At 39.6% G+C, this 15,411-nt stretch overlaps 1 protein-coding gene across 1 annotated transcript in view; it reads right to left on the reverse strand.

Moving 5' to 3' along the window:
• Positions 1-15,411, reverse strand: part of dnah10 (dynein axonemal heavy chain 10) — a 37,300-nt gene that overhangs the window by 15,726 nt on the left and 6,163 nt on the right. Inside the window, exons 15-46 of the mRNA XM_065250273.2 lie at positions 15,175-15,332; positions 13,178-13,329; positions 12,914-13,078; positions 12,615-12,822; positions 12,320-12,476; positions 11,640-12,119; positions 11,358-11,516; positions 11,072-11,188; positions 10,808-10,910; positions 8,813-8,991; positions 8,465-8,676; positions 8,123-8,279; positions 7,244-7,477; positions 6,878-7,000; positions 6,556-6,789; positions 6,213-6,436; positions 5,770-6,039; positions 5,511-5,694; positions 5,295-5,429; positions 5,053-5,205; positions 4,787-4,975; positions 4,088-4,234; positions 3,806-3,997; positions 3,608-3,726; positions 3,331-3,489; positions 2,310-2,445; positions 2,102-2,224; positions 1,009-1,140; positions 715-931; positions 497-616; positions 258-400; positions 26-178 (exon numbers count right to left, since the gene is read on the reverse strand). Coding sequence (XP_065106345.1) covers positions 26-178; positions 258-400; positions 497-616; positions 715-931; positions 1,009-1,140; positions 2,102-2,224; positions 2,310-2,445; positions 3,331-3,489; positions 3,608-3,726; positions 3,806-3,997; positions 4,088-4,234; positions 4,787-4,975; positions 5,053-5,205; positions 5,295-5,429; positions 5,511-5,694; positions 5,770-6,039; positions 6,213-6,436; positions 6,556-6,789; positions 6,878-7,000; positions 7,244-7,477; positions 8,123-8,279; positions 8,465-8,676; positions 8,813-8,991; positions 10,808-10,910; positions 11,072-11,188; positions 11,358-11,516; positions 11,640-12,119; positions 12,320-12,476; positions 12,615-12,822; positions 12,914-13,078; positions 13,178-13,329; positions 15,175-15,332 — 5,634 coding nt within the window. The remainder of the gene's footprint in view (positions 1-25; positions 179-257; positions 401-496; positions 617-714; positions 932-1,008; positions 1,141-2,101; positions 2,225-2,309; positions 2,446-3,330; positions 3,490-3,607; positions 3,727-3,805; positions 3,998-4,087; positions 4,235-4,786; positions 4,976-5,052; positions 5,206-5,294; positions 5,430-5,510; positions 5,695-5,769; positions 6,040-6,212; positions 6,437-6,555; positions 6,790-6,877; positions 7,001-7,243; positions 7,478-8,122; positions 8,280-8,464; positions 8,677-8,812; positions 8,992-10,807; positions 10,911-11,071; positions 11,189-11,357; positions 11,517-11,639; positions 12,120-12,319; positions 12,477-12,614; positions 12,823-12,913; positions 13,079-13,177; positions 13,330-15,174; positions 15,333-15,411) is intronic.

The raw sequence follows: 15,411 nt of genomic DNA on the forward strand, positions 1-15,411 counted from the left end.
ACCTACAATATAAATCCAGTCTTACCCTTGGCATGTTGAGGTCATCCATAAAAACCAGAAGTCGTTTGCCCATTGGAGGACCATACGTATCCTTGGTTCTTTTCTCTACACTTGCTTCCAGAGTCCTCTGGAGGTCCATGGATGTTGTTCTCGATGAGAAATTGATGGTCATCATTATCTGGAAAAAGTTAATTGTTATTCTATGCTGTGTTTGCTAGAGAAAACGGCTTATGTGATATTTAAAGCAGTAAACATACTGTATCTGTATTGAGATTGCTGAGGAAATTCTGTATGGTTGCTGTTTTAGAGGTACCGGACTCTCCAACCAGCACCACTGGCCTTTTCACCTTCACCATTTGTTCCAACAGCCAGTTAGCACGAGTGGTATCCACTGTTGGAACTGAAAGAAAGCAGCAGATGGATAAATAAAATAATATTTAAAAAAAAAAAACTACTAAAAAGATGATGGTGAAAGAAAAGAAATCAGCTGTTTTACCAAGGATGTCAATAAATTTCATATCAGGATTATGAGCGTATATTGAAACCATGGAGTTCCAAGGAACCCACTTCTTTTGGGTCCCATCAAAGTGGAAATCATAGAGAGTTGGCAAGTAAACTGCAAATTAAACAAAACATGAATTTTATTTATTGAGAAACAGACAAGTAAAAGAACAAAAATGTGGTATAGCTGAAATTACAAAACGGCCAACTTACCTGGAATCTCTCCAGGGCCGGCAAGAACCTTCTCATCGTTAACATCATTCAGACAGGACAACTTTTTAATTAACTTATCAAACTTTTGTCTGCCTTTGTCCAGAAGAGAAGCCCCCAGTGAACAGTAAAGTGCTTCCAGAAAAAAACACTCCAGATCTTCAAAACTGAAGTCTTCATTCTCAAGCAGAGCATCGAGCATCACAGTCAACTGCATCACCTACAGATAGCAAAAGACTTTTACAGCACAAACTCCCTATGCTGTAATGTTCTCCAGGTCACTACGGACTGACTTACCATGTTTAAATCTGTCTGTGGAATGACGGTTTTCAATTTCTCTGTCTGTTTACCATCAACTATTCCTTCCACTATCATATCAATGGCACTTGGTACATACTTTTCAAACAGTTTCCGGAGATTAGTCTGCTCCTGTTGACACAACAAAAGCATATAAAAAACAAAATATTAATAAATATTGGTGACATAACATCATAAAATGATCTCATTTTGTAAAACAAAATAAGTTACTCTATTTAAGCATCCATTCTGACTGGTCAGTTTAAGCTTTAAGTGTGTTTAGACAATGCTTTCATTTTAGTAAATGTATTTAATAATATTAGCTAGGGATGCACCGATGTATTGGCCTATAATCGGTATTGGCAGATAAAAGCAATTTTCCCACTATCAAACATCAGCTGATGATCAAGGCCGGTTATATCCTGGCAATCAAAAGGGGTGGAATACGCATCAGAACTGATGCTGTGTGATTATTTTGAATTGGGTAACTGTGGGTTCACTCCAGCCGTGTTTGAGGCGTCAAATTCGTGTCTAGTTTGCCGCTTGAAAATTTTGAGTTTACTCGCCACATTCGCGCCTGAAAGCCGCGGGTGAAATTCTAGTCATCGAGACATTCAAGCGGAAATTCGCATCATGGAAGGGGCTTTTGCGACTCTGCTCGCTTCCTGTATCACATCACTACTAGAGCAAGCTCCTGATTGGTTAAAGAGGGGCGTTTTTCTACCTCACATTTTTCAACTTGCGCGTTTACAGCGGCAATGCGTAATTCGCGCGATTGAGGCGGAATCGTGTCTACAGCGCCATGCTAAATGCCTCACTCACGCCGCGAGACCTCCAGACGAACGTCAACGCGTCTTCACATTGACTTGACATTGAAATTGCTCGCGCTTGTACTAATACACAATTACACACCAAAGGAAATGTAAAAACGTGAATTGGACAATAGGTGCTCTTTAAAATATTTCATCATTTTTGTCGTGCACATATTGTACATTCATTATTAAAATAAACTTTGCATCCTCAGCCTCCCTTGCCGCCTCTGACTAGCTACTAGGACTACGATACGGCAGAAACCAAATAATTTGTTTCTCACTTTAGAGGGTCTGCTGTTGACCCACTTTTCCCAGTAGGGAGCACAGCGAAGGTTCTTGGGGTCCACAAACACCATTCCACACCGAGAAACTGTGGCAGGGGAGGCATACTGCAAATCTCCGACCTAAAACATATCACTTCTGTTTATAAACCTACAAACATTACACAAAATAATTTTCTTGAATTAAATGTCTTTAAAGCAGGTTTACCTCAAAAAGTAGCGCACAGTGGTTCTGTAGACGGATTCTCTCTCCATTAGCCAATGTGAGAAGCTTGTTATCATCCATAACTGAATTCATGTTCTCCACCCACAGAGCATCCACATCTCCATCAAACAGTATGTACCTGTGAATCCAAGCACATGTAAAACTCAGTATTTTATGCTTTAAATATAAAAGCACCGCATCAGTTAGAAATATTTTGATGTTTGATTATATGTTTGCTAAAGAATTTTTGGTAACACTTTACATAAAGATTGACACGACACCTTCATAATCATGACATGACACGTGCCATGAAGGAGATTATATGCACAATTATGATAACTGTCATTCATTGTCATTTGTTCAATTAATTATGTAATTTCATTTTAATTTAATGTAATTAACTGTTTTCCAACGATATGGACCCAACACTGCATGGCTTAACTCATTACTGTATTGTTTTAATTTAATTTTAAGTAAATCTGTCTCCAAATGCAATAAAATTTTAATTATTATTGGATTATTATCATCGGATTATTAGATTTTATTTCTTAAACACCTGGAGGAAACAAAAAAAAATTATGAACTGAAGAATATTCACGTTGTTATAAAACTATTTGACAGAGTATTAATACTTAATGACATTTTAATGACAAATTATATTTGTACCACTGTATTTGATGTCAAGAAAAATATTAATGATGTTGCTATAAAACAATTTGACAGAGTATTAACAGTTAATGACATTTTAATTACAATTTTAATTTGTATCCCTGGTAAAAAAGTACCAGTTATGCTGTACTTGGTAATGTCAAGTTGTCATGACAAAGACATCTAAAACAATGTCATCTTTGCATTAAAAATGACATAATTGAACAAATGACACTTAATAACAGCTGTCATAAACGTGCATAAAATCTCCTTCATGTTCATGAAACGTGTCATGACAAGATGTCAGTCTTATGAACACCCCTTTAAGTGTTACCGAATTTTTCAGGATTTTGGTTACAAATGACATGATGTTTACCTCCTTTCTTTTTTATCTGTGGGTCTGTTGATGTCTCTGAAGATGTTAGACAGTATCCCATCAGTCCAATCTCGTGTGACCGGATCCAAGATCCCATACAACTCAATCACGCTCATCGCTTTAGGATTCAGGGTGTACATTTTGGTCAGCAGGCCCAACCTACAGATACAATTTAGCAGTTATGCAACTGAGTTTCTTTTTTGTTTTGCGTAGAAGAAAACATGTCAAATCTAGAAATCTGTAGGAAAAAAATAGGTAGTTATGAGTAGATACAGACCTGGTTTGCGATTGGCAGAGTGTGTTGATCACCACAGATTTCCCTCCCCCTGTTGGTCCAACCACCATGGTGGTGTGTCTGGTCATCATAGTCTCATACATTTGCACCACTTTGTCCACCTATATTCACAAATGTAAAATTATGGACTGAATGCGTCTGTTGGATCCTCTGAAGATTAGACTATAAAGGAAAAGTCACCTGATCGGGCAGCATAATATAATTATTCTCTTGCAGGGCGGCTTCTACGGCATCGTTGAAGCTGGCGTAACGAACACGTGGGCAGTCGAGCCCAGGGAACAGATCTGATATAAGGCCCAAGAACAAAGGAACATCCTCAAATACAAACTTGGGCAGGTTCATGTCTCTAAGAGCCCTCATCAAGACGACATCCTATCAGAGGGGAACATAATTACAAAATTAACTGTAGTAGATTTGTAAGAAGTTAATTTAGATGGTCAAGGATTGCAGAGAGATCAGTACCTCATTGAGATTGGGTGAACCTCTCTTTAGCTCTCCTGCCATTACTAACACTGACTTCAATGCTCTGAGCCCAAAGTCATAGTGTGCCTGTTTGGACAGCTGCTCCCGTGCCAATTTGTATAACACTGTCATCTTCTTTGCCAAAACCTGCAAGTAAATCCGTATCACAATTTGGAATTTTTATATATATATATATATATTAGTCAATATTCACTGTCAGTCGCTATGAATAAAATTGCATAGATGTAAATGTTAAAAGGTTTTTTGAAGTAAACACTATACAGGGCTCCAGACTGCCACCAAATGGTGGCATTTTGCCACCAAAATTTTAGAGTGTGCCACTGAATTATACATCCAGTCGCACATGTGCGACCAGTAAATTTGACCTTTTTTGTGATGTGTCACTAAATTTGAAAACAGCACATTGTACTTTTTGCATCTATCATTAAAGTGTTTATTAGTAATACAGTGGAAATTAGTAGAAATGTGAATATTTGGTTAGCATGTTGATTTACGGTGTGTGCCCCTACATTTTCTGGTTGCGCCCCTAAAATTTTCAGTTGGGGCCACTGTGCTCCTAGTGAAAAAAGTTAGTCTGGAGCCATGCTATAGTTTTATTATTGCTAAGTGTTCCAGGACAAACAATTTTTCAAATCAAAGGACAGGCCAATGTTCATACAGCATACAAGATGTCCTAACCTTAGCCATGAGAAAGCCCTCAGAGAAGAGCATGATCTCGCAGATCTGCTGCAGGTCAGGCACGATGACCACCACTGGTCTAAACAGAGCTTTCACTGACTCAGGCAACTCTGTGCGGCCGGCATAACCAGGATTCATTGTGATGAAGATCCCAATACGGCTGTCCAGATTGATCTCTTGGCCTTCGAACTAACCATCACAAAAACAAGACATTTAGACCATGATATATTTTTAAAAAGCAGACTAACCATGTATATTAAACTCACATGAAATCTCTTGAGATGAAGCATGAGAGCGTTTCGGATGGTTTGGATCTGAGAGGAGATGACAGACAGCACAGAGGCATCAATGCGGTTGAACTCATCAAAACAGCCCCAGGCTCCACATTGAGCTAAACCAGAGAGGATCTTCCCAACAGCCTTAGTGATAAAGAGACACAGTATTAATGTTACAATATGTAACCAACCAAAGCAAATAATCTTTTTGAGTCCGAGGTCTTTTACAGTACCATGTAGTCCATTCCCTCTCCACAGTTGGTAACCACGCACAAAAGCCCCAAAGCTTTTGCCAGATCTTTAGTGGATTCAGTCTTTCCAGTACCTGCAGGCCCAGCTGGTGCTCCACCCAAGAACATAGACAAGGCCTAAGAAGCACCAAAGTTCATATAAATAAGACATGCACATATCAGGCCACCTACGACAGAAAAACTGTGTAAGACAGATACCTGAGTCAGTGTGAGATAGATACGGTCAGTCAATGGAGTAATAACCAGCCGTCCATTCAGTCCCATGTACTCGTAGCCATAGGAGAACTGAGCACTGCATTGCCGCACAAACAGTTCATCTGGCTCCTTAACCCAGTAGAACCTCAACTGACTTTCCCACTCAAACTCACGGGCATCTGTAATACTGTCCACATAAAAAGTGCATGTTAGGAAAGATAATTATTGAAAATGACAAGACCACACAGTATTTGTATCGTACCTGTCTCTGACAAAAGTGTCCACAATGTCCCTAGCATGGACATCTATGATAAGGACAGTATTGAGTTTGCGTCTGTCATTCTTCTTTAAGGGTTGTGTGATGCGCCTCACCAGTTCATCAATCTGTTGGTGCATTTTCTTTGCATACTGTTTCAACGCCTGCTTTTCTCCATTATTCATCCTTTTGAAGACATCCTCCACCTCCCAAGTCCACCACACCTGGCTGGCTGCCAGCACCACCATGCCCTGGTAGTCCAGCATCCAGTCCACCCTGACAGACAGGCAGAAAGACAATGATTAATGATAAAACTACTTAAATAAACAGCAAAACCTTTCCAAAGCTATTTTACGAGATATGTTTTGAGTTTAGAATTCTTACAAATGCAAATCTGAAAAGTGTGATACGTTTAATTTGAAAGCATGGTGGATTAGTAATTTACTCACCTAGACTTCTGGTGACTGTAGAAGTAAATAGCCTCTTTGGTGATGAGTCGGTTGGTTCTCCTCATCTCCAGCAGCACTCCAGTCATCCAGTCCTCCACACAACCCTCTGCAGGTACGGGCTGCTTGAGCTCCATCAACTCCCCTTCCGCGGACACCAGTGCATTCGCAACCATTTCTCCTTTCATTCCCATATCAAAGCGCAGAGCTGCTATATTATCATACATCTGCAGGTGTAAAGAGACAATGCAGAGGGACAATATGGTTTAATGGGCTAATGATCTGAGAATGACTTACTGTATACAACACAATTATAACAAGTGATGTTTTCCTGTAATGTAAGTACCTTAATCATGTGCTCCTGCACACAAGTAGGCTCACTGCTGCCCAGAATACTGAGCAGCTCATCGTCAGAGATGAAGAAGAAGCGCGGAAAAGCGTTTCGTTTGGAATCAAGGTAATCATTTAGACTCTTTTGACAGCGCTCTAAACCATCGCTTAGATTCTGCAGATCAGTCAGGCGATTTGGAACTAGACAACACTTCTTAATGCCAGGGTCCTTCACTGTGTCTGTCATTATCTAGAGGTATAATATATACAGAATATATGTAAAAACATTTCAGTGTCTTAAAAAACACCTTTACAATTATTGCCAATAAAAGACTCACCTTTTTGAATATTTTGTCGATATTGTCAAATTTTTTGGCTTCCTCAGGTAGCTGAGAGCGAATGTCACCTCCAATGAAAATACTCTCCAGGTACATCCATTTTTGTTGTACTAACATCCATACCTACACACATTTCAGTGTATCAGTAAAAGTGGTTAATTATCTAATTAAGTAATTACTTGGATATGAGCCAAGTGTCCATTACCTCAAAAAATAAAGAACATACATTTTTCCTGTGTTGACTTATTTCTTATTGGCAGAGGCTTTCTTTGGTAGACAATAGCCTTTATCCATATTTCCCATAACAGTTGAAAAGCAATTTAAATCAAGTAGACTAGGATATACACTATGTGTTATCCCACTGACCTCAATAATCTCACTGATAAGTGATAGATGTTTCTCCCACTTTTGCACAGTGGACAGGAAGGGACCAACAAAAAGGCTGCCTGCCATACTCTGCAGGTTCATGGCATCATCATCCAGACGCTGGAGAATTTCATCCACAGCTCCGAGGATGAACCCATGCTCCTTTGTGCCTTTTAGGTACCTCTGCACATTGAACTTCAAATTCTCCCAGGTATCCTCTACCTCTTTCACTCCCTGTAAAAAACACGCCCAACTTAAGAAAGCTTGCCACAGTGTGCATCTTATTAAAACACTGGAAAATTTAAAGGAACACGCCGACTTTTTGGGACTTTAGCTTCACCGTATCCCCCAGAGTTGGATAAGTCCATACATACCTTTTTCATCTCCGTGCATCCCGTAACTCTGTCTGACGCACCCACCACTAGCCTAGCTTAGCACAGACTTAATGGTTAATGGCTCCAGCTAGCATACTGCTCCCAATAAGTTATATATTACAAAATAACGCCAACATTTTCCTATTTATATGTTGTGATTTGCATTGCTACTTGGGCAGAGTGATTTGCTCGCAGCACCTGAGAAGCCCGTGGTGAAGAGCAGACAGTTTGCTCAAGTGTTGCGCTAACGCTTGTTATTTGTATACACTGTGACACAACAAATAAATAGGAAAATGTTGGCGTTAATTTTGCACTTATTGGGAGAAGTATGCTAGCTGGAGCCATTTACTTCCAGTCTTTGTGCTAAGCTAGGCTAGCGGTGGATGCGTCAGACAGAGTTACGGGACGCATAGAGAAAAAGTCAACATGTTCCTTTAAAATAGTACTAAACCCTTTATCTTTAATAGGAAGACATATGTTTGTTCAAATCAGTGAGATTTCTAACCTTCTCAATACCAAGCTCCTTTACAGCTGAGTTAACAATGTCATTGATGACATTGCCATACTTGTGCAGTTCCATGGAGAACATGTTCTCCAGAGTGAAGGTGGCTGGGTTCATCTCAAAGCTAGTGCCAGTCCCTTCCATCAGGTTCTTCCAGTGCCTGTACAACATAGTGTGAGTCTCATGGGCTCAGACAGATAACAATCTAGCATGGGTAGATAAGTTTTAGGTTCCCAATCTGACATCACACCGTTTATCCTTTAAATCGTACATACCAGCTGTGTTTAGAGATTAAATTATATGTGAAGCTGACATATAAAACGACATTCAAACAAAACCAATCACCTGTTTCTAAGAGCTTTATTCTTTAGATTCAACAAGAGGGGGAGCGATTCTTTGAACTCCTTCAACCGTCCCTCCAGGAAGAAAGACACAGGAAGAGCCCTCACATCCTTTGGTAACTTCCGCAAACTCTTGATAAATCCCTCTATACCCTCTTGGAGGACTTCGATGTTAAGATTTACCCACAGGGTCTGTGACCACTCTGCCTTAGCTTCCTGAGTTAACATAAACACACAACAATACATTAAACATTGTTATATGTTTAAACATCGCTTAAACGTGGCTTTCATTTCACAGATTGTCAGATTTAACCAACATAAGTCATAAAGCTGTATTAATTGTGATTTTAACCTTCTGGTCCTTATAAATCTCATAGATCTGTCTTAGGCCGTTCATCTCCTTTTGCACATTGAGGAGCTCTGGATACGTAGTGATGGGCAGGTTAAACAGCTTCTCAGCTTTAGCCAGTTCCTGACGGCTTGCCTCTACCTTCGCTAGTTCTGTCTCATATGTGTCCATGATCATCAATCCTATAAGACCACACATTGTGATAAAATAATAAAGGATAAAATGTTAAAGAAGAAATAAGGGGCCGATCACACAGAAAGCTAAACTTTAAATGTTAAAAACGCAAGGCGTGCCACACTGCCTTTGCTGGGCAACCACAGAGGCAGCTGTCCTGTCAAGCAAATATTGAAGCGTGAGCGCTCTTTGGTTTGCTGTTGTCATATTAGCGTAAACTTTAAAAACAGGACTAGGGCTGGAACGACGCGTCGACGTAGTCGATTACGTCGATTACATAATTACGTCGATTTGCCGGAAATGCGTCGATGCGTCGCACTGTTTACATTTTGAAATGAAGGCGGCTTCAGCTCCGACCGGGTGATACAAGTGTTATACCAAACAGACAGAACGCGATCAAAAGTGTGGGAATACTTTAAGCAGAGACCAAATAAAACACATACTGTGTAAAACTGAAATGGCATACCACAGCAGCGCAACACCTGTGTATGATCATCTTAAAAGAAGAAAACCTGGAGCTCTCCGACCTCAAAATGACGAGACGTCAGCGTAAGAATTTGAACTATTACAGTAAGTTTTTATACTTACTCTATAAACAATAGAATCAATACATATTGTGCTTAATACAGCTGCGTTTACATCTTCGTTTAATACGAGCTGCGAGACGCCTGACAGACGCGACATTGCATCGCTTCTGGGCAGTATGTTGAAACAGTAAATAAAGAGCAGGACATGTTTTTATATTAAGAAGTTATGAAATAATAAGTTACTGTCACATTGAGAACTGATAGGCATGTGCCCGCGTGCACTGAAAGCCAGCTGGCAGTGCAGAGTTCCCAATGAACGTCTTTTTTGCGAATATGTGCACAGATATTACAGAAGCTCGTCTTGTAAGGTATTCCTGACATGCGTTTATTTAAAGTAACAGCGGCGTAAACGCTGTTTATAAAATATTAGAAGATCATACTAACTGAAGTACCCGGAACTTAAGAAAAGTTAAATGTTAAAGTTAAATGAGAATGCAGTACTACTAATAGTAATAATATTAACAGTAATAATATAACCATTACATCTTATATAAGGGTTCATGAATCACAATGAACTTATTTTTACTTCAGTCTGAACTAATGCTGAGTTAATGCATGTACTAATCATAAACTAATGTTTAAAATATTAATATATGCCTATTTTATTGTTTAAGGTGAATAATGCCTCTTTTAAAGTGGCACTGCCACTTTATTTTTCATGTTGAAAATTTTGGTTTGTGTGTTTGTTTAATTAAGAAAATGCTTAAATAAAATGTTGGCGTTAATGGCAGATGTTACATTTATTATTTGTTGGGGAATTATATGTATAAAAAAATCATTAGACTATTCGATTAATCGAAAAAATAATCGATAGATTAATCGGTTGAAAAAATAGTCGATAGTTGCAGCTCTAAACAGGACGCTTGCCCTGACCTTGGGCGAGAGGTGAACAAACACAGAGGAGACAGTGAGTGAGTCTCCGGTTGTTCCAAGCATGTTCCACAATTCTCCCTAATTCGATTGGACAATGGGAAAAATTACAAATGACGTCGGGTGCTTTTTCGCACAGAGTTAACTTTTTTAACTTAAGGCAGTCAGAACCCTCATGCAAAAAAGCACAGCTTGGCAGGCAGCAAAACACGAACCGTTCAACGTTCATAAACGGCGCACATAACGCTCACTGCCCATAGAAAACTATTCAAAAAAGGCACCTCCCACTGTCATAAACACCTCCGAGTGCCATAAACGTGTTCTGTGTGATCCACCCCTAATGAGTTTAGTGCACTGGGTCTCTTGCCTTTCTCCAGATCATTTCCCACAGCTCCAGGCCCATGCATGTTGAAGCTTTCTGCAAATATGGAAAGCTCCTGTTTATACTCCTCAGTCTGATTAATAGTGATCTGTGACAGAGGAAATATTGATAAAAATCCAAGACCAAGTATGTTCCTTCACAATAAAGATACCAGTATTAAAAAAAACTGTTCTTCCATTATCCCACAAGGGATGCAAAAACTTGTAAATTTTACAAACCAAACAGTTCCTAATGTGAATGACTACCTACCTCAGAAAAAGTCTTCTTTACTTTTCCCAGACTGCGGTCAACCTGTCTAGACTCGAGAAACAGCTCACTCCACAGATTGCCAATGTTCGCAGATAGCTGCAGCTCCTCCTCTGTAACCTATTGTAAAGGTTGTAAATCATGTATTTAACATATTATTTCAGTAACTTGACTATTGGAAATGTTTTGACGTTTAACGTTTAACTTACCAACTTTCACATTTTCCTATCCAATCTATATAATATCTACTGTTCCTCTAGTAGTGTCTAACACTGTCAGGATTACTTACCTCTACACTGTACATGTTAAGAGTTCTGTATCTCTCTTGGATGTCATTGATTTTCATCTCTACTGATAGAGACATATCTCTGATTTCTGTGATGGTGCCCAGAATAAATTTCAGGTCCTCCAAGGTACTTGGGCTCCTCTTCAAATTATCTGACAATTTCTGTTCACAGAAAACCATGTTCAATGCAAAAAACATGCTCAAAAGCTAAATTCTCAACTTCTGATTGGTAGATATGTATGATTCACAGACAACATTAAGAAAAGTTTGATGCACAGTCCTTACCAACAGCTCATTACGGAGGTTGAAAAGTTCCTCTCGCACCGAGTCATTCAACAGCCTGCCCAGAGACGTGATCCATGCCTGGGCGTTCTCCAGCACGGCACGGGCCAGTGGCTCTAGGTTTAGCCTGATGATGTGCTCGTTCTTCACTAAAGGCTGCTTTGCCACCTCTTTGCTGACCTTGATGTAATACTGAAACTTCTCATCATACATCACGCACGAGGGCTTCTTCTCTGCAAATTTCTCTAAGACTATAGACTTATCGAGATTCCAGAGAGAGCGGTAGCTCATCCAGTGCTTGACGTAGACACTCACACCATTGAGGAGACGCTGCATGCTGTGGGTGATGCCCGTGATTTTCTCATTTATCTGTGGAACCTGACAAACGTCACTGTAAAAAGTGAAGACTAATGGTTTGTCTTCACTATTCACTTGCTGTGGAGGACACTGGATGCAACTGCCATGCATCCAGCGAACAAACCCCTAAAAATAAAAGTGGAAGAAAAGGTGATGGGAATGATCAAATATTCACTTAATGGCAACAGTCATTCAAATCAGATCTGACTGTTAGGACCCAAACTTATTTCCAGCTTTCAGATTTTGCTGCTTGATGTATTTTATTTTATTAGAAACCATTCCAATAAATCATGTGCTATTCAAATCTAATCCCCGAAGAAACGTACCCTAGTGGTTTCCACACAGTCACCAACAGACTGCTTAATAAGCCTGTACACCTCACCGATCTTGGGATGCAGTGCAATCTCAGGAGCAGAGAGGATGGTGTCAATTTGGAAGAGTGGAGTTGTGCCCATCAGTGCAGTGTTGAACACTTGAATATTCCTGAAAGACAGAATTCACAAAATATGACATTAAAATACACTAAAAACCATATAAAAAGATGTCCTGAAGTATAAAATATGACGAGCCTATTGATGTAAGGGCAAGAGAACATGCTATATGGGAATTAATTACACTTACTTGAGCACCATCTTGGTCAGTGAATCAAAGATCTTGCGCTCCCAGTAAGTGTACAGCTGAGCCATGCACTTGGCTTTGCCAGTATTAGTCCCCACTATCAGACTCTCCATCCTGGTGAGGAGAGGACTGATTGCTGCATACTTAATTACCAGCAGGTTCACAACCTTTGCCCTTTCAACCTCAATGAATTCAAAGAACTCCTTTACACCTAGAAGTAGGCAAAGAAAACACAGCAAATCAATTTGGCAGAGCAAGGAATTGATGATCTAGTCACTGGAAATACACATTGTGGTTCTTACCTGGTACATGTCCTGTTTTGTCTTGTGCTGGGAATCTGAAAAGGTTTGCTGATTCAATAAATTTAAGTTTATCTTCAATGTCTCTTTCATTCTTTTGAATTTGGTTCAAAAGAGACTCAAACTTTGAAGTGGCCAGGTTTCCACGTTGGATGAATTCTGGTATACCTTTAGAATAAAAAAGTTTAATTGAACGGCTTTGGTACAAACTTTAAAAGTGGAAACAACAGTGAAGCACAAATAACGTGATATCCCCTGTTTACTTACTCAGAAAATTCCAGTTGAGTCTTTTGCACCCATAATGCAGCACTTTCCTCAGATCCTGCACATGCTCAGCCATTAGTGAAAAATCTGTATCATTTAAACTGTCCATAAGAGAATGGTAATGGTTCACTAATGTCTGAAGTCCATTTATGTACCTGCATGTAAAAACATGGTAAATTAATTCATTAAACACATATCTCATAAATTGAAAATTTTACATCAAGTCCAAATTTATTTTAACTCTATTAACTCTATTTTAACTGTAACCTTTAAAAGGTTGCCAGCCAGCATTTTTTTATGATTTTGTACAAAAGTTTCATGAATTCCAGGAAGTTTACTTCTATTAAATATATACATACAATATATCAAATAAAAAAACAGACCATCTGCTTTCAAACAAACAAAAAAAAAACATTTGTTCTCTTTTTATCACCTCTCAAATATAGGTAGGTTTCTTTAAAAAATAAAAAATACTGAGCAAAAAAGCTGAGAAAAGAGCATTTTTGTAAATGACTTTGTTAGTGACAAGAACGATGATCAAAACATATACTGGGCCCTATTTTAACGATCTGAAACGCAAGTGCGAAGCGCAAGGCGCAAGTGAGTTTGTGGGCGGATCTTGGGCGCTGTTGCTATTTTCCCGGCGTGAGAAATAACTCTTGCGCCGGGCGCAAATCAATAAGGGGTTTGTCTGAAGTAGGTTCATTATTCATAGGTGTGGTTTGGGCGTAACGTCAAATAAACCAATCAGAACGCTATCCAACATTCCCTTTAAACGCAAGGGCGCAAGTTCCATTGCGGGTTGCTATTATTATGACGGAGGAGACCGACGTTCTTGTAAGAGCAGTCAAAGACAGAGAAGTTGTTTTGTATGGGGATAGGAGAAACCCGCCCAAATCAGCGTCGGTTAAACAGGCGTGAGAGGAAATAGCCACAGTCTCATCAGCTGGCATCCCCATCGTTGCGCCAAGCGCTACAATGATGTCAGGAGACGGGGGAATCCCAAGCTTGCCAGCATAAATCGGGGACGCCGTGTAACGGGAGGTGGATCTGCCTCTACACAGGACCTGACGCCAGCAGAGGACATCGCTGCGTTCACCCTCACCGCTGAAAGGGTTTGGGGGCTTTGAAATCGGACCCAAGAAACGCAAGCAAGGTCCAACCCCAAAGTACTCTTACAAATCAAGTTCATATACATTAAGGTTTCTTATGAAAACATTTTAATTATTATTTACATAAAATAAACGTAATAAAGCCACACAACAAACTTGAAATTACTTGAAAATATTTTAATCGTTATTTGCATGAGAATTTTTTAGCGCAGCCACACAATAAATAAAAACTATCACCACAATGCTCACCACTATGATTCCCCTTATCTCGTGTATTAATATTTTTAAGTGTAACAATTTATGATTTGCAAAAATAACTGTTGCATCTGTGTAGATTAGATGCAAAGTGTATGCGTGTTGTGCACGCTACACCTACATTATGGTCAAGCATGCGCCCTTAAAATAGCATAATGAACAACGCGCAACGCGCCACTGACTTTAAACTTTTTTTTTCTGGTCAGTGGTGCAATTGTTTTTGGAAACTGCAAAATAGCATCAGGGATGGTTTGTGCCGGAACACGCCTCTTTTTTTGCGCTGAACCGCCCAGGGAGCGCAAGTTCATTCCCTAGTTTGCCGACATGCGTCTGTGGAGGGAAAAACCCGCTGTGCGCCGGTGCAAAATACGAATGATACATGCGTCACTGACAAAGTCAATTGCACTGGGTGCAAGATAGGGCCCACTGAATTTTTATTGTTTTTGAATCAGTTGATGCTTAAGTGTTTATTAGCTGGATAAGAGCACCACCTAGTGAATAATAGTGGAAATATAGATTGGCGTAAAAACTCTTCAGAAAAGCGTTTCTCTCAATTGACAAGATAACTCAATGGCGGGGAAAAAGCTTAATATATTTTATTACTGTATGAAGGGGCAACATTTGCTAAATTACCTCATGAACCTTTCTTCCTGCAGAGCAATGTTTCGTGCCAAATCTGATACGGTAAAGCCCAGCTGATCCAGGTATTTGGATTCAGATATGATCTCCTTCAGCTCTAAGGCAAAATTTACAGAGAAGCGCACGTCCCTCTCCACATTCCTCTCTGCACCCTGAGCAATAACAACCATATATACAGATAATAACATAAAGTATCATTTCAAAGCACTGCTTTTAGAAGTGTATGATGTA

Source organism: Paramisgurnus dabryanus, chromosome 5 (assembly GCF_030506205.2).
Source record: "Paramisgurnus dabryanus chromosome 5, PD_genome_1.1, whole genome shotgun sequence".
NCBI lineage: Eukaryota > Metazoa > Chordata > Actinopteri > Cypriniformes > Cobitidae > Paramisgurnus > Paramisgurnus dabryanus.